General features: G+C 34.3%; 1 protein-coding gene across 1 annotated transcript; it reads left to right on the top strand.

Moving 5' to 3' along the window:
- Positions 1 to 6,596: 6,596 nt before the first annotated feature.
- LOC124845102 (alpha,alpha-trehalose-phosphate synthase [UDP-forming] 1-like) lies at positions 6,597 to 16,672 on the top strand. The gene is made up of 18 exons (XM_047322142.2): positions 6,597 to 6,630; positions 6,937 to 7,326; positions 7,592 to 7,689; positions 7,806 to 8,194; positions 8,514 to 8,628; positions 8,806 to 8,907; positions 9,049 to 9,199; positions 9,338 to 9,426; positions 10,507 to 10,555; positions 11,127 to 11,227; positions 12,992 to 13,179; positions 13,672 to 13,789; positions 14,061 to 14,234; positions 14,312 to 14,434; positions 14,524 to 14,611; positions 14,781 to 14,911; positions 15,044 to 15,142; positions 16,133 to 16,672. The coding sequence occupies exons 1-18, from the start codon at positions 6,597 to 6,599 to the stop codon at positions 16,514 to 16,516; spliced, it is 2,823 nt and encodes a 940-aa protein (XP_047178098.1). The 3' UTR covers positions 16,517 to 16,672.
- Positions 16,673 to 18,156: the final 1,484 nt, after the last annotated feature.

Below are 18,156 nucleotides of genomic sequence, written 5' to 3'. Positions count from 1 at the left end.
CTAGAAGGTATTATTTGAATACATTTGACTTTACCTATTACCTATCTAAAAGATATATAGGTAAGAAGTCATGAGCCTATGAATATTTTTGCATTTCATGGATATCACCCACCACATGGGTATAGTTATGACCCTTTTTTTGAAGGGATATATGTGCTTTAAAGTTTGTTGAACCATGTTAGATGTGTGGTCCAACAACAATGTGCCTAGCCATGACTTTGTCTTCAATGTTCACATTAATGTCTTCTGACTTTTGTTTTCTTTGAAGAATTCGATTTTATTTGTACTACCATGATGTATGTCTCCAATATACTAATAAAACTATTATTTACTTTTTGTCCTTTTTTCCTTTATGAATAGTAATGACACAAGTTAAACAACTAACAACACTATCGTAACTTTGACAGGGAATTCTGCTGTAATATTGAGCCAATGAACTTCAGAGTTCAATAAATATTAGGGCACAAAATCTAATAAATTTATTTCTCATTTTTCCAAAGTCAACGTCATACATCAATTATATTTTTAATTACTATCTTTTAATATTTAAATATTCTTTTTCATACATATATAGGATGTGGAAGTAGAGACAGATGAAATAGTAGAAAAGGAAATTATATAAATATTCATTATAATTTAAAAAAATTATTGTGTTTTGCAAAAGAACTCATTTATTTTGTTTAGTATGAAAAAAGTAACAAAGAGAAAAAAAAATACATTACTTTCATTTAGTCTTACATATTTTCCTCTATAAATATGAAGCTGATACTTTTTAAAATTATTTCACTCAAAATAGGAAAGTAACTTTTTAATGATATAATTACTTTATTTTATTTATAATTTTTAAAATAACATTTTTTTCACTCTGTTCAGATAAATGAATATATGTTTCTCTTTTTCACATTTTTTTCTCACACCTTTTTTTTCATTTTCTTTCATAAGAAAAAAAAATTCACATTTTTCTTCATTCTTTTTTCTATACAAAAATATATTCAGAGTTCACATAAGTTTGTATTCTTATATTATATCTATTTGAAGTAGGTGTTATTTTACTGATATTATTTAATATCACACTACTCTTTATATAATATACGTCAAAGGTTAACAAATTCTATAAATATATATATATATATATATATATATATATATATATATATATATATATATATATATGTTATTCACCAAAGAATACAATCTTACTTTAATACTCATTCTTTCTCGTTTACAAGATTTCAACTCTCTTGTTGATTTAAGCATAGTAAAATTTTTTGTAAATACATTTTTTTTTTAGAATTCCAATATTTAGGAATATACATCAAAAGTTTCAAAATCACTCAGATAACGTCAGGTTTTCAGGTTCCTCTTATTTTATGGGTATATTCTGTAGTGCCTTCTTTTTCCAAGTAAAGCATAACAATCTAATAATGCATGTTTTTCTTTCCCGTGTACAAGGAAACTGTGGTTCGTGTAAGTGTTTAAGAAACTTATGTGATTCTTAAATTTATTATAAAGTTTTCTGATTTATTCTCTTAACATATTTTGAACGGTATCTTTGTTTTAACCATTTATCAAAGCTTATGAGTAGAAGTAGATAATACTTAACTTTTGAATTAGCGATTTGTAAACCTGAGTTGTTCAAACCATATTCCTACTTTTCTTTTTTTTAAGTGAGGAATATTTATTACAATAATGTAACTAAGAAGCACAAATATTATAAGTTAAGAAATCATAATATTTTGAGTGAAGTTGGCATGAAATAGACAAAACCGACTTGAGTTAAGTATAAATTTTTTGTCTCATTCATATCCCTATCAGATAAGGGATATACACTTGTACTCATGCTAATTGTACCTATTCTTTTAATATTTCAATATCAATTAATGAATTTTTATAAAATAATTAAGAGTTTTTGTCAATAAAATATAATATTATCAAATATTCAATATCAAAATATTTTGTTCTTATTTTTTCAATATCAAATATATTGAAAGAAATTATAATTACATACATTTCAAATTAAAGTATCAAACAAAATTTTATGAGATGGAAACATTTATTAAATTAAATTTGTTAATGAAACAAAGTTTAAAGTTTAAAAATATTTTTAAAAAATTACAAAAACAAAATCCGATAATCAAATTTAGAAGTATTTTAAATGTCTCTTTACTCCTGTATTTTACATTCTAATAAAAAATCTTTTTTGTTATATATAAATAAAAATTATAATACATGTTTGAATCAAATCACACAAAGAACAAAAATTAAACAAAGACCTCGCTCAGCCTCACTGACCCAACCAACCTCAACGAAATCGTCTCGACCCCACTAAGCTCAACGACTTCGCCTTGGCCCACAAAGTTTGTTGAACTCACTGATCTTGTCAAGCTCTCCTCGGCTAGCTAAGCTTGCCTTAGCCCCATCGAGCTTGTTGAGCTCGTTAAGCTCGCCGACCTTGCTGACCTTGTTTTTCTGTTATAGTTTGACGTTAGCTTTTTTTTGTGTACTTGTATGCGTGAATGGATGGGTGAAGCTAGTCTTTGTGATGCATAGTATTGGGTTTTGTTTTGGTTGCTAGGAAAAAAATTTAGATAGTCAAATGACCATAGAAAATGAAGATGATAATGAAGTTTGTGATGTGTGAGCATCCTAATAGTAACGAGCTCGACAATACATCATTTCTGTTAAAACATACGAACGTTGTCCTGACGAAGGGCAGACGAACGCTTGCGGCTACGGACGCTTTCTCTCCAGCTGATGCGGACCGGGCGGACGGTACAATGACGGACGAACGCTGTTGAAGACCGGACGGTCGAACACGAACAGTACCAGCTGGCGAACGCTTTCTCCGCTGATGCGGATCGAGAGGTTGCTGCTCCACACTCCAAATCGGGCGGACGTCCTCCTTCTGGCGCTGATCCACACTCCAACTTGGGCGGACATCCTCCTACTCCAAGTGCTGCTCCACACTCCCGGTTTGGGGAGGGGCCGGGTACCTGCTAAAGGCACTCCGACGCTCAAGTCAGTAATATGACAGAGCGTTATATAATGCATGCATGTGTTGCGTTCTAAGCAATCTGTCCAGAAATCATACCTGAGACCTTTATTTATACTGATCGTAATGGGCTTTTACCTTTTGGGGGCCCGGAAACGGCCCAATAATGCCTTAATCGTTATTAAGGACTTTAATATGTCATTAGTATTTAACCGTGTAATCAGCAAAGTGCGGGTCGATTGGGAATGGTGGTCGGTCAGGGATGTTACCCTGGGTGGGCGTCCGCCTGGTTCTACTTGTCACACTGGACGGACGCTCTTAGGCGGTCGTTCGTTTCATGAACGGCTGGACGCCCGCCATCATGAATGGCTGGACGCTCACCATCTTAGGCGGACGTCCTATCTTGAGCGGACGTCCAGTTCTTGGGCGGGCGTCTAGTCCTTGGGCGAACGTCCCATCTTTGGGAAGACGTTCGGCTTCCTGAAGGTCATCTTGGGCGGACGTCCCATTTTGGGCGGACGTCCAGCTCTTGAATGACTGGACGCTCGCCCTGAAGTCATCTTGGGTGGGCGTCCCATTTTGGACGGACGTCCAGCTCTTGAATGGCTAGACGTTCGTCCTCATTGACATCATGGGCGAGCGTCCATTTACTGAATGGTTGGGCGCTCGATCTATGCCGAGCGGACTCTGCTAGTACACTTAATAACATACTACTCTAAGTTGTGATAAGTTCGATGACATATCATTACAAGCTCAACAATATATCATCTTAAGCTATCACGCTCAACAATTACAGTCCGAGTTGTGATAAGAATTATATTTTCAAAACTCACTCGGAGATCTTTCCATATATATGATATTGTAAAAGATTTGTATTAAATCAAAATTAACTTAGATTTCAAACATATGAATCAAATTTAATAATATATATATATATATATATATATATATATATATATATATATATATATATATATATATATCAAAGGATATAAATATCTATATCTAATAAGTTTACTGAACTCTTTTAACTTTAACTTTTAACTTACAATTCTACTTATGTATCAAACGCAATCATAAGTCACATGCATATGACTATTTTCAAAAATACATTTTATCATCTATGACTATTTTCAAAAATACATTTTATCATCTAATTGGTTACTTTAATTATAGATTAACACATAAGTATCAAATAAATTATGCAATAGGCAATTCAACTTATGTCACTTGTATTAAATATATATTTTATCAAAAACTAACATTTAATTTATTTTAAGCATTTTAATTACATAAACTTCAACTTGATAAGTGAGTAAATTTGAAAGGTCTAATATTAGTCACCTCCTCAAAACAGGTTAGGCCAAAGAAAGAAAAGAAGCTATGGTGATGGTGATGAAGGTAAAAGGATACGAAAATTGGTGGATATGGGGAAGAGGCTATCAGCCTATGGTGTTTAGATGGTGATGGGTGTTTGGTGGTTCTCAAGAGAATTTAGGTCAACTTTAGAGAAAGATGGCTAGAGAAGATCACATGGGATGCTCTAGTCTTGACTTTAGAGACTAATAGAAATGACTCAACAATTTGACATCATTTCATTACTAATCTCAAAGTGAGAATACACATCTATTTATAGATTAAGATGTCTCCAAAATGTAGAAGGAAAAACACTACCTTAACCTAACTTGGAGACAAAGGCAAAAGTCTTCTCCAATAGGAGGAGGACATATGACCACTAATCCTCTCCATTGCTAGAGTGACATGTGACCACTAACTATGAGAAATTCTCTTCAATGTGAGCATGACACATGGTCACTCGTACATGAGACATCCACACACTCTTGTCCACTAAGCTAGGTTAAAACTTTGACCACAAGCTCAACATTGGGTCTTGATCTTTTGTTGGCCCAATTGGTCCAAAAACCTTCTACTATTTGGTCCAAAATACAAGGCTCAAATTAAATCCTACACTACTTGGTTCGTAATATAAAACCCAAATAAATCTTAGACTATTTGACCCAAAATACAAGGTCAAAAATTATTTCTAATGTGTTTGATCATGGTTAGAAGGTATGTCATCATAATACGAGGCCACGTATGTGTTCCAAATGTAAAATAAACTATCCATGAATTTCTTACCACTAGTCTTAATATATATAATTTAGTTACTTAGTGAAATTTGGATATCTCTACTGTCCTTAACATGTCTCTAAATGGAACACAAATCTCTTCACTCAAGATGTGTGGTATCGCTTGAGCGATACACAATTATGCCACTTGAGAAAAAAAAAAACAAACTTATTCTAAAAATAGAAATTCATCATTCACGTAATGAAGTTACAAGGAATACATGATTGTTACAATCTCTTTTTTTCTCAACGTTTGTCTCCTAGCTTAAACAAAGACAATTATCACTCAAGCTTCCAACTGATCGCACAACTGGAGACGGAGTAAGCATATTATATAATTATAATTTAATAGTTAGATTGATTAAATTTACATTATTCATATTATTATTTATATCACAGTAGTTTATTTCAGTTTCAAAATTGTTTCTAACTGCTTCAAACTTTCGAGTTGACCTATTTTTAGAGAAAGAGAAAATTGACGCATATTTGTAGCCGATGCAGAAATTACAGTTCATGAATTCCCTATGGTTAGGCCAAGAAAATATGAAAATAAAACCCATAATCAAATCAAATCTAGCTGGGGTCCATATCATGTTCGAGAAAAACATTTTCATATTAAAATCCTACGTGAATGTAATTGTAACTTCAATTCTAATAATTTACATTATTATTTAAGCATCGAAGAGTTTATATGGGGTAATATATAGTAAATGTAACAACATGCCATACTCTTAACTCTGTCTCGTGCTTAAGCCTTAACTTTTTTTTTTCTTATAAAAACAGCTTCAAAATCGGAAGACACATTTTTGTACTACTCTCTATTGATGTTCTCATATCATTCTCCAATTTCAATTCACTGTATTTCCATGCATTATTTAATAATTTAATTTAGTTAATGCATTATTCTCTTTCAATGCATGATCTCTTTTTCCCTTTCAAGCCAATTACCTCATCTATGCCTTTTATCTCGTCATTATATAAACAATCTTCCTTGTTCCAATCATGACCACAACCCTTTTGATGACTTGTACAAAACTATGGTATGTGAAACAACGTGGAGTTGTGGACACCAATGTGAAGTGAAATCATCTGAAGAGATCTGCACTCTCCTAATTATTTGCCGTTCAATTTCTTTATTCAATGTCAAACAATAATGTCTCAAGTAGGTTTATTGCTGCTTGTGATTTAACCTGCTTATGATTCCTGAAGTCATTTTATTCATTACTGTTAATGTGTTTTCTGTTCATTTATTTATTTATAACACTGGATATCTTTTTGCCTTACCTTTTCATTTCAATGCTGTGCAAAATTCGCTCTAGGTATGTTAAGGGTGTTTCCTTGAAACTTTATTGGTTTTGGTGGTCATTCAATTGCTATGATTTTGAAATACATTGCGATATTTTGTTTACGATTCTATTTCATGCATCAAAAAGCCAATTTCCCCTCCCCCCTTGTTCTGTTATTTCTCTAATGTGATGAGAAACATTGCAATTATGTATTTGCCTGACGGTAAGTTTACGCATTTCATCGCTGAGAATGGTTTAAATGTGGATAGAAAAGTTGTTTTAGCCTATGGAGACATTCAACATTAATGATAGTGGATCAAAGCATGCTTGTTAGTTCTCTTTCTTGAGTGCAATTTCCCATTTGGCAAGGAATATGAATGTAAATGAAACTGGAAAAAAATGTAACATCGATTAGAGTGTGCAACTATTTCCGTTTGTTTCAGAGCGTGGCTGAGCATTCTCAATTGTTGAATTATTTGGAAGTAGGAAAAACAATTCCACCTTTTGAGTGAGAATGCTGTCTTTGTAGGAATCAAACAAGTGAAAAGACTTGACATCCTTGAGTCCAAGCGTTTGCCAGCGAACAATTATAACTGCGTCCCTTTAACACCAAGGTCTAGATTGGAAAGGCTTCTGAGGGAAAGAGAGCTAAGGAAGTCTTTCAAGAATCAACCAACTGATGAAGCAAGAGATGGGAGCAAAGAGGGAGAACAATGTTCTGGTGATTCAATAAGTGAGAATGAAATTTCAGGTGTTCATAAAGAGGAAGAAGCCACGGATACGAATAGGCAAGATGAGAGGCCAGGCAAACAACGTTTGTTGGTGGTAGCTAACAGGTTGCCAGTTTCTGCTGTAAGAGATGGTGTGGAGTCATATCATCTTGAGATCAGTGTAGGAGGGCTAGTCAGTGCACTTCTAGGCAAGAAAAAGTTTGTTACCTTGCATTAATTGTTTTTACTTTGGTGTGTTTTGTTGATCTGTTTCTCATTCATATATCTGTTGTAAGTTTGTAACTCAGCTATTCTAATTAGTTACCTTTGTTAAAGATCTAATAGAGGTCACAACTCACACAAACGATAGTTATCTTCACAACATTGTAATAGTAATCCAGTAATCATAGGAATGGATTGAACTTTTCTATTTTCTAAGTGAAGGTTGTATGAAGCTTGTTGTTTCTGTTGAAGGTGTAAAGGAGTTTGATACCAGATGGATTGGGTGGGCTGGCGTGAATGTGCCTGATGAGGTTGGACGGAGAGCATTGACTAAAGCTTTGGCTGAAATGGTATTGAGTCTTCTTTGCTTTATGTGTCAAATTTATAATTCTCAAGCATGAAGATATATATCAAAGACACAAAACCATCAATATTTGTCCTCTTGATTATGTGCTGTTCACTGCAGCGGTGTATTCCAGTATTTCTTGATGAGGAGATAGTTAATCAGTACTATAATGGCTACTGCAACAACATCTTGTGGCCTCTATTTCATTACCTTGGGCTTCCACAAGAAGATCGACTTGCTACCACTCGTACTTTCCAATCCCAATTTGATGCATATAAGACGGCAAACCAAATCTTTGCTGATGTAGTAAATATGCATTATGAGGAAGGAGATGTTGTTTGGTGCCATGATTACCACCTAATGTTCCTTCCAAAATGTTTAAAGGAGCGCAACGACAAAATGAAAGTTGGTTGGTTTCTCCATACACCCTTTCCTTCCTCAGAAATACATAGGACTCTACCATCCAGAACAGAGCTGTTGAGATCAGTCATTGAAGCTGATCTTGTGGGGTAAGTCATTCATGCATCTCCATCTTGATTATCATTATCATAATACATTTACTAGCTAAATTCCTTTAAAAAATAGACATCAGCAGCACGCACTTAGGAAAAGCACATTGTAGCCAAAAAGTAAGATGTACACACTGTGATAAGTCCATAACTCTGGTAAATTCATCTTCCACCTTGAGACTTACTATTCTTGCTTGTCCATTGCACCATTTAGTAGAAAACATGGCGTGGTAAGTTCGTATGTTGCTATGATTTTTGAGTACTCTGGACATTTTATCCAGTGTTGTGATTTTAGTGTTTACATTGGTCTGCATTCCAGATTCCATACCTATGATTATGCAAGGCATTTTGTTAGTGCTTGTACTCGTATTCTTGGGCTTGAGGGCACACCTGACGGAGTAGAAGATCGAGGGAAGCTAACCCGTGTGGCTGCGGTATATCTGCATATATTAATTTCCTTTTCTAATGCAATACATCGAGCTGCAAAAGCTTGAATTTCATCTTGTGTTGTATGTTTTATCAGTATTGAATAGCTATACCAATGAGTATGCAGTCTCTGATTTCTTTCTCATGATGACAATGTTTTATTTTTTGGGAGTGTGAAACTTCAGTTTCCTATTGGGATTGACTCTGAGAGATTCATTCAAGCCCTTGAACTCCCTGAAGTCCAGGCGCACATGAAAGAACTGAAAGAAAGATTTGCGGGCCGAAAGGTGAGAAACGTATATGCCAAAGTTCCAAGTTCAACAGTTTGAAAAGTGAAGGTTATTGCATGGTTTGGTTCTGTTCTACATCTGCTTTTCTTTAAAAATGTGAATCATTTGAATAACTTGAGCTTCTTATGAAATGGAAAGGTAATGTTGGGCGTCGATCGTCTTGATATGATAAAAGGAATTCCTCAGAAAATATTGGCATTTGAAAAGTTCCTCGAGGAGAATTCCCACTGGCGTGATAAAGTTGTCTTGCTGCAAATTGCTGTACCTACTAGAAAAGATGTTCCTGAATGTACGTTATTTCTCTAGACAAGTTAATAATCACTTGAAGCCTTTTGACCCATTGATTTAGACTCTTGCTTTGTTTATTTTGGTTGTCATCTTATTGGAATTTTAAATGACTGACACTGTTCACTCATTGCTTTGACAGACCAAAGGCTTGCAAGCCAAGTGCATGAGATTGTAGGACGCATCAATGGAAGATTTGGAACACTTACAGCTGTTCCACTACACCATCTGGTTGGTGTTTTAAAAATTTACTACTTAGATTTCTTGCATGGTATTTGACTGTGGAAGGATCACTATTGTCAACACAAATATCTATTATTTGAAATCTCGTTGAAAACACTAAATTTCTCACGCATCACTATATATGAGCGATCTTTGTTACGGCAAGGTTCGAACTATTCATTGTCTAGATAGACAAAAACTAGTCTGTGCTCTATACATTGTCCATCTGAAATTGATGCTTCCACCCAAAAGCTGTAAATGCACATATTTGGGTTTGGGCTGTTATTCTCGAATTGTGTTCTGAGCTGCATTCTCTGCTAGCTGTCTTACAACATATCACTTTCTCAAACATATTCATGACATCTCATTCGACCAAGTTGTATGAGACAAGTGCAAAAGGAACAGAAAAGAGAACAAATGACCGAAGTAACCTACTAAGCAGATCCTATGAAATTCGCCAGGAATCATAACTGAAAAATAGGAATTTCATTTTACAAATATTATTTTTTACATAGCAGCCATTTGATAACAGACTTGGCTGACAAGTAAAGAAACATACCTACTATACAAAATACCCTGATGGGATTTTAGTTCTTTCAGAATTTCCCTAAAATGACCAAGAATATCCCAATAAAACTACAGAACATTCTTTGCCAAAGTTGCAATAAATCTTCAATAGCTGATCTCTTTCCTGCATCACCAAGGAGCTCACATCACATTCTTTCCCGGTTACCGGGATATAATTCAGAATATGTGGGGCTTTTCTATTAATAATCACTTATTTAAGTAAATTGTCCAAAAAAAATTCCCTTCCTTCAAAAATTAGATTTATAATTTATTTTCTTTCTTTTGGAAATATTCAAGTAACTAATGTGACTGTTCTTTGCACACACTGGCTCTTTATTTTGTCTTGTTCATCACCTGTACTTCTCTTGATTGCTTAAAGTTTTAGTATTGCTAATCTTTCCCAGAAGATGTGACAAATAAAATGAAGTCACGCGTTTATTTTAGATAGTTCAGAAAATATTTGTTAGGATTATTGTGTCGACCATGTGATGATTTCTGGACCATTTCTTTCTATGATTACAGGATCGATCACTTGACTTTCATGAATTATGTGCTCTCTATGCTGTAACTGGTACTCATTTTCTGCCCATAACATAAGATTTAGCACATGTATGTACTTATTTATTCAAAAGCAATAATATTTTTTATATTCAAGCAGTTTCACATTTCACTTTTTATTGGATATGTGAAATTCTCAGTCTGTAGGAAATTCTTTTGTGTTGTTAGTAAAGAAACTTCATTATTATTTTTGTAAACTCTTTCACTTTTCTTTTATATGCTCCTCATGATTTAATTCCTGTGCTTATAACGCGTTGTGTTTTGCTGAAAGAATAAATAGAACTGATTGATAGTTTTATGGTTTTTGGCAATTGATGGTGGATTGCATATTTCTTGTGCCGCCAGTTAGATCTTTTGAAGTCATCAACAAAACAATAATTGACTTACGATTGTTTTCTTAGTTTTCTTCTCCTTTATTCATTTATGATTTAACCTTAACCATTCCCAGCAAATCAGAAAAGGGAAACAGATCTAGCATATCTTCTTTATATTATATTTTAAAATCCATCTTAACTAGTTTGCTTGAACTAACTACTAAGAATTCACCCATCCATATGTACCAGTCTAACTTACATTTTATTTAGACGTCGCACTTGTTACATCTTTGAGAGATGGAATGAATCTTGTCAGCTATGAATTTGTTGCGTGCCAAGCATCCAAGAAGGGGGTTCTCATTTTAAGTGAGGTAATTCAGTTTTTTAATTTATTTTGGCTCCATCTCTTGATTATATAAAGCACCGGTAAAAGCTTTTTTTTTTTCGAAAGGTAGTTGTGCAAAAGGAGCACTATTTAGCTAATGATCTCAACTAGGTTGGCACCCCAAGCTACATAAATCATTATCAGCATACCGATATGATATAAGAAATAAAGAAAAGAAATACAATAATGTGGAACAGTAGACCAAAACTCACTTAGTTAACAAACTACAAAAAGGTAAATGAAACCTATCCCTATAAAAATCATAACTAATGAAATCGGAATGGAATCCCACTAACTATTACATTGATGAGTAACACCACAGCTGACAAGTTTATCCACACACGAAGTTGCCTTGTCTGCAGATATGCGATACATGAAAATTCATGCACTTAATCCAACACAAAGTCTTATTCCATTGATTGCTTGGCTGCCAAGGCACAACGAGTGAGATAGAAAAAGCTTGAACCATTCTTTATCCACAGATTATGCCATCCTCTATGTTAAGTTTCTTGGGGACAAAAAACCAGATTTATAATTCAGTTTAAAAAATTAACACACAAATCTTACTGCACAACATAAGAAAACACTCTAATTTTGAAGAACATAATACAAGAAAACATTCAACACAAGGGAAGAAATTCCCTTCTACACAGGACAAGCTCTATTTTGAAACAAAAATACACACTCCCCTAAGAGAAACCGTTTCCTCAAAAGAAAACCCCTACTGGACTAAATAACTTCTTCTAAACATCCATAAACTGTCCAACTACTGTTAACTGTTTTGTAACGTCTAATTTTCAACCTTTTTCCTAACATACATCTTAAAAGTCTTATCACTCTATCCGTTAGCAAGAAAAGAAAAACAACCGGCAGCAGACAAAGAATAATCCCGAAAAATTCGCCCCCCACACAACTTATCTGACCAAACAATAATATCAGAACCATTTCCAATTTGCCAACCAATATTTTGAGTAGTATATGCAATATTTCCTTTTAATTGGCCCATATAGCAGAGTGAACAAACTGCTTCTTCCATATCCATGACCTTAGTGTATCAGCCCGAGAACAGTTCTCTGCCAGTAAATCCCAGCCTCACTTAATCATAGCATCATCATTGAGTTGTATAATAGCTGATCTAAGCCCTATGCCATCATTAACTTCAGGCTTACAAACCTTACTCCAAGCAACATAGCTTTTCCGTGTATGAATATCACTAGTCCAGAGAAAATTGTGCATCCATTTATCAATCCTCTTAAGCACGAGCAGAGGCCATTTATAAACCTAAAAGTAGTGAAGCAGCATACTTCGAACAACATATGATATTAAAGTAGCCCTTCCCATATATGATGAAGTATGTCCGTATGTCCTTCCATTTCTTAAGTTTAGATCTGACTCTATCAGCAATAGGTTGCAAGTGCTGTTCAATGCCTCCCTTTGAAGAAAGAAACACGAAGGTAAATAAAATGTAGATCACCTAGTGTAAAACCAAGAATGGAAGCACCTCTTCCTCTTTCAAGAGAAAACCAGTTTTGCACAAGGAACTTTGACTTATTATTGTTTTATAGTTTGTGCGAAAATCTCTTTCTCTTTTCCAAAAAAAGTCATCAGCCTAGTCCAGTTCAGTTGAGTACCCCTGTTAAAAATCAGAATATCATCATCCTATTCAAAGAAATTTATTTTCTGTTCTTTGTGTATAATCATGAGCGCTAGATATTAATCAAATAATTTTAAATTCTTTATTTGGTATCAGTTTGCTGGAGCAGCACAGTCTCTTGGTGCTGGTGCTATCTTGGTAAATCCTTGGAACATAACAGAGGTTGCTGCTTCTATTGGCTATGCGTTGGATATGCCAGCCGATGAAAGAGAAAAACGGCATCAGTTTAATTTCAGACATGTGAAGACTCACACATCACAGGAATGGGCTGCAACTTTTGTGAGGTTAATCCTATAACACTGCTAGAGCTTTGTTGTTCTCGGATCAGTTTTGTTCCTTGTTTTATTTTTCTTGTAAACCAACCATCCTACATGCAATAGTTAGGACAAGATGAAACAGTTACAGATGACAACTTGATGACTAGAGCCTGCCATCCATTACTTTATTTTGACAAGGACTAGCATGATAGAAAAAGTTGAGAAATAGTGTTTTTATGTTATGCCTATGTAATATCATTCAATTTGCTTGATGCAAAGTAGATAGAAGAAAAGGCTTTACTGATTTCTGTTTTCTTTTGAACAATCCAACTTCAGACGAGTTCTCAATTGCAAATGTAGTTGATCAAATACAGTCATTGGAAAAATGGAAATTATGTTATTTGAAATAGACATATTATCAGGTCTATTGCTCTAGATTTTGACCTACCTTCTATGAAGATCTGTGCCACTTATGCTTTGCATGATTATTTATTTTACAAGGTTTTTCTTTTTGCACAGTGAACTAAATGATACCATTGTTGAAGCTCAGCTTAGGACAAGACAAGATCCTCCATTGCTTCCCAACAAAGTGGCAGTTGACTGTTATAAAAAATCCAGTAACCGGTTAATCATACTGGTAAGCTGTTAGTTGGATCATCAAACGCTGAATAAAGGGCTGTTCCAAATTAACCATCCTTTTTGGCGCACTAAGTATTATTCTTACATCTTTATAGGAAACTAACTTGATATTACATGTACAAATTCACTGCACGTGTTAAAGAGAAAGACAAATAAGAACTTGTGTGTTTCCATTAGGTTTTTGTGAATGATTTAGAACATTGCCTCTGACCAACATGTGTAGCTCCTTTTCATTAAAATATTACCATTTGGCTTGAACTGCACTGCAGGGTTTCAATGCCACTTTGACTGAGCCAGTGGATGCCCTTGGACGGGCTGGTCAAATTAGAGAACTGGAACCTAAATTACACCCAAATCTGAAAGGACCTTTAAAGATGTTATCCGATGATCCACAGACAACGATAGTACTTCTCAGTGGGAGCAATCGAGCAGTCCTGGACAAAGTATTATCAAGAAAAGTCCATGTGTTTCTTTCATTTTCAGCAACATTTGCTTTTGGACTAACAACTACTTTGTGCAGAACTTCAGTGAATTTAATATGTGGTTGGCAGCGGAAAATGGGATGTTTCTGAGACTCACTTCAAGTGAGTGGATGACAACCATGCCTGAAAATTTAAACATGGATTGGGTTGATAGCGTGAAGGTAGATTGGCTGCATGAATCCAAATGTTTCTCATATCAAGTTCCTTTATTTTCTAGACTGAATTTGTTCATAATTTTATAAAATTTCAGCATGTTTTTGAGTATTTTACTGAAAGGACTCCCCGGTCTCATTTTGAGCTTAGGGAGACTTCAATAGTATGGAATTACAAGTACGCAGGTATCTGCCATTTTTTGTTCTCATATTTCCCTTTCATTTTTCAACCTACTAATTTTCTTCTGATGTAAGACTTTTCTGTCGATACACATTGTCTCTTTGCTCCCTTCCTAGAAAAATGGGAGCCTTCTATGGTTAATTGCTAACTTATTGTGACTGCAATTAAAATTAGATGTTGAATTTGGAAAGATTCAAGCAAGAGATTTGCTTCAGCATCTGTGGACAGGACCAATATCAAATGCATCTCTTGATGTTGTCCAAGGTGGTCGATCAGTTGAGGTGCGCACAGTTGGCGTGTCAAAGGTATAATAAACAATTTCAGTTTGCTAGTAGAGTCTCTCACCTATAATTTTTCTGTTCAGAAACTTTATTTTTTCTACATGCTAGCACCTGACACTTCTTTGCATTGTCTTCCTACTTGGTATTTTGGAACAGGGAGCAGCTATTGATCGTATCCTTGGAGAGATAGTTCATAACAAAGGCATGACGGCACCAATTGACTATGTCCTATGCATTGGGCACTTTCTAGCCAAGGTGAGTGCACTTCATTTGATTTCCAATTCTTAGTTCAGCTTTGATTTTGCATTTTCAGAGCAGCGTAGCACTAAAAAATGAGTGTTGTCATCAGTATGGTGGCTATTCTAACGTTAGCACTCCAATTGATAAGTTAATAAATTATAGGTTTAATAGGTCCGGAGGTCCCTATATTTGTGGGTTCGTTTCAATTGGGTCCTCCAATTTTGAAAGTGATCAATTTGGTCCCTAATTTAACAAAATTGAGTTAATAATATCCTTTCCGTTAAATGCAATGGACGGCATTAACGTTTTAAACATGTGGTATGTTGAAGCATCCTTCAAATAAAATTGTGCAACCTGCAAATAAAAGGATGCCTCAACATGCTACATGTTTAAAAAGTTAACGCCGTCCATTACATTTAACGGAAAGGGTATTATTGACTCAATTTTGTTAAATTAGGGACCAAATTGATCACTTTCAAAATTGGAGGACCCAATTGAAACGAACCCACAAATATAAGGACCTCCTAACCTATTAAACCTAAATTATAATATTGAACACTGAAATCACAATACGCTTACTTTCCCGCAGAAAGAAGTCTCCCTACAGATTCAGTGTCCACAAACTGAAAATAACTACATAACTAACTGTGTTGCCCTAATAAATAACTGCCAGCAGTTATTTTCTACGCATAGCATAGCTACCAAATACATAGGCCTTTTTATGAATACAGATTCCAATACAGAACTACTTCTAAAAGATTTGATAAATACAAAACCGTTTTTTTTATCATATGTACTTCTTCTAGTTAACTACCTCCAAAGCTCCAACCCGTTGAGAATCCTTTCCAAACTAGGATCTCAGTTCCCATCACCTAAGGACTAAACACATTCTTCAAAGCTTGAAAGAAAAAATTAGAATGAAATTCTCGAAGAATGTTGATTTTGTATTGATCTGCATCAAATTGAAATTAACTGTGTATAATAGTTGGAAATGAACTGTTTCAGGACGAAGATGTGTATAAATTTTTTGAGCCGGAGCTCCCTTGTGAATCACCTTCAGTACCAAGAGCTATGCTATCCAAATCCAAGTCATACAGACCATCATCTTTGCTAAAATTTGCAGCCAACAAAGTCGGGACAAACGCTGCTCAGTACAAGAAACAACGTTCGTTGTCAAGCATAGAAAAGAGAGAAATTGAACTGAGAGCAACATATCGTGATAGAATATCACAGCATGAAGGTTCCTCGGTGCTTGATCTAAAAGGTGATAATTACTTCTCTTGTGTTGTTGGACGGAAAAGATCAAGTGCACGTTACCATCTTAAAACCTCAGATGATGTTGTCAACCTCTTAAGTGACTTGGCAGAACATTCTTCATCAACAACTTAGCTGATATTTTTTATGTTGTTTTTTCTTGGTGAAGTGTCTATTCATGTCAATTCATTCGGCAATGCTCTACATGTTTCATTGATAGGCATAAACTGACTGATATTTGAACCTAGGACTTTTTGTATCTTGACAGTTACAAGACCATGTGATTTGAATGAATGCACACATTGACAACATACTCGTAGAATTTTTGTATCTATCAAACCTTGGTTTGAAAATTCTGCTAAAAAAATTGCTTGTTTGTGTCTCTTTAAGATTTGCTTTTACTTTTTCCTCAAAACACGTTAACAGAAAGCCAAAAAAGTGGTGGTTTTGCCTACGACCGAATTTTACACTAAAGTTTACTGTAAACCTAGTTTTTGACATTATTGTTCCTAAACATTGATCACTTCCCTTCAGATGAATTTATTCCAAAATCAATTTTTGTAAAATCCAGATGTTTTTATGAGGTGAATTTGTTACTAAAAACATCGCAGGCATGTAATGAGAACTTCTCAATCATTTTCAAAGATTTTTTTATTTTATTTTGCTACAAATTTTCTCCACATATGTAAATTATCCTATTACATTATTTTTTTTATTTTTATCATCTAATTATACTTAATTTTAAAACCAATTCTTGTCCAAATTTAAAGCATTTGAAATTATAAATCAAGTTTTATAAATACATTTTATTTTACTCCTTTACATGTTTTCCCAAAAAAAAAACACATTTATTTTAATATATTAAAATCATTAAACATAATTCAAAGAACAAGTAGGGTGTTCTAGCAAAATGTACCTTATTATGATTCTTAAGGTTTCTAGCTAGAACATTCAGAATTAAGACTGTTCAGTGAGAAGTGTATTTTATAAGCTCTAGTTAGTTGTTCTGTTATCTTTTTATCTTAACTAATATTATGTAATCCTTAAAGCTTACAGTTTCCTCAACCGATTTCAAGTACTAAGAGCATATATTTCCATAATTTTCACATAAAATTCTTAATAGTTTTACTGGATCTCTATGTTAGTAATTAGCAGACTATATAACCAACCTATAAGTTACATTTACCTTTAATAGAAGATTAAACTACTTACCAATACACATGGCCTAGAGACCATCAACAATTTGAATACAAGACCAGTTAATTGTTCTAATGAAGATTCCAAGTTTAAAGACCAAGTTGTGAATACTAAACCTCAATCAAATCCGAGCTGTGAAAACTGAACTCTATCCATTCCATTCTAACTATACAATTTCCCTTAGGATCTTCTAATGAAGATTCTGAGTTTAAAGACCAAGTTGTGAATACTAAACCTCAATCAAACCGAGCCGTGAGAACCGGACTCTATCCATTCCATTCTAACTATACAAATTCCCTTAGGATGTTCAACCTATCCATGACACTACACTGGCAATACAAAGACTATTATAATTACATGAATACGGTGATATGCTAAAATAATTAAAAAGATATATGTGTATGTGTATATCAGGTTCTTTATTTATTTGGTATCAAGTGAGGATCAACGTCATTGAACCTTTGTAATCTCAACTTTCCACACTACTAAAAGGAGACAAGGTACCTTTGAATCTCGTGGTAAATAGCATCTAGTATGATTTATTGACCAAAAACCAGTCCAAAACCCTTGGAACTTAA

The sequence above is a fragment of the Vigna umbellata genome, chromosome 1, assembly GCF_029865625.1.
Source record: "Vigna umbellata cultivar VRB3 chromosome 1, Vumbellata_1.0, whole genome shotgun sequence".
Classification (NCBI taxonomy): Eukaryota; Viridiplantae; Streptophyta; class Magnoliopsida; order Fabales; family Fabaceae; genus Vigna; species Vigna umbellata.
This window is presented reverse-complemented; position numbering and strand designations above follow the sequence as displayed.

Coding starts and splice junctions, on each gene's coding strand:
- LOC124845102 (XM_047322142.2), top strand. CDS start 6,597: ATGAGAAACATTGCAATTATGTATTTGCCTGACG. Junction 13,790..14,060: donor GTAACCGGTTAATCATACTG/GTAAGCTGTTAG, acceptor ACTGCACTGCAG/GGTTTCAATGCCACTTTGAC. Junction 15,143..16,132: donor TTGGGCACTTTCTAGCCAAG/GTGAGTGCACTT, acceptor GAACTGTTTCAG/GACGAAGATGTGTATAAATT.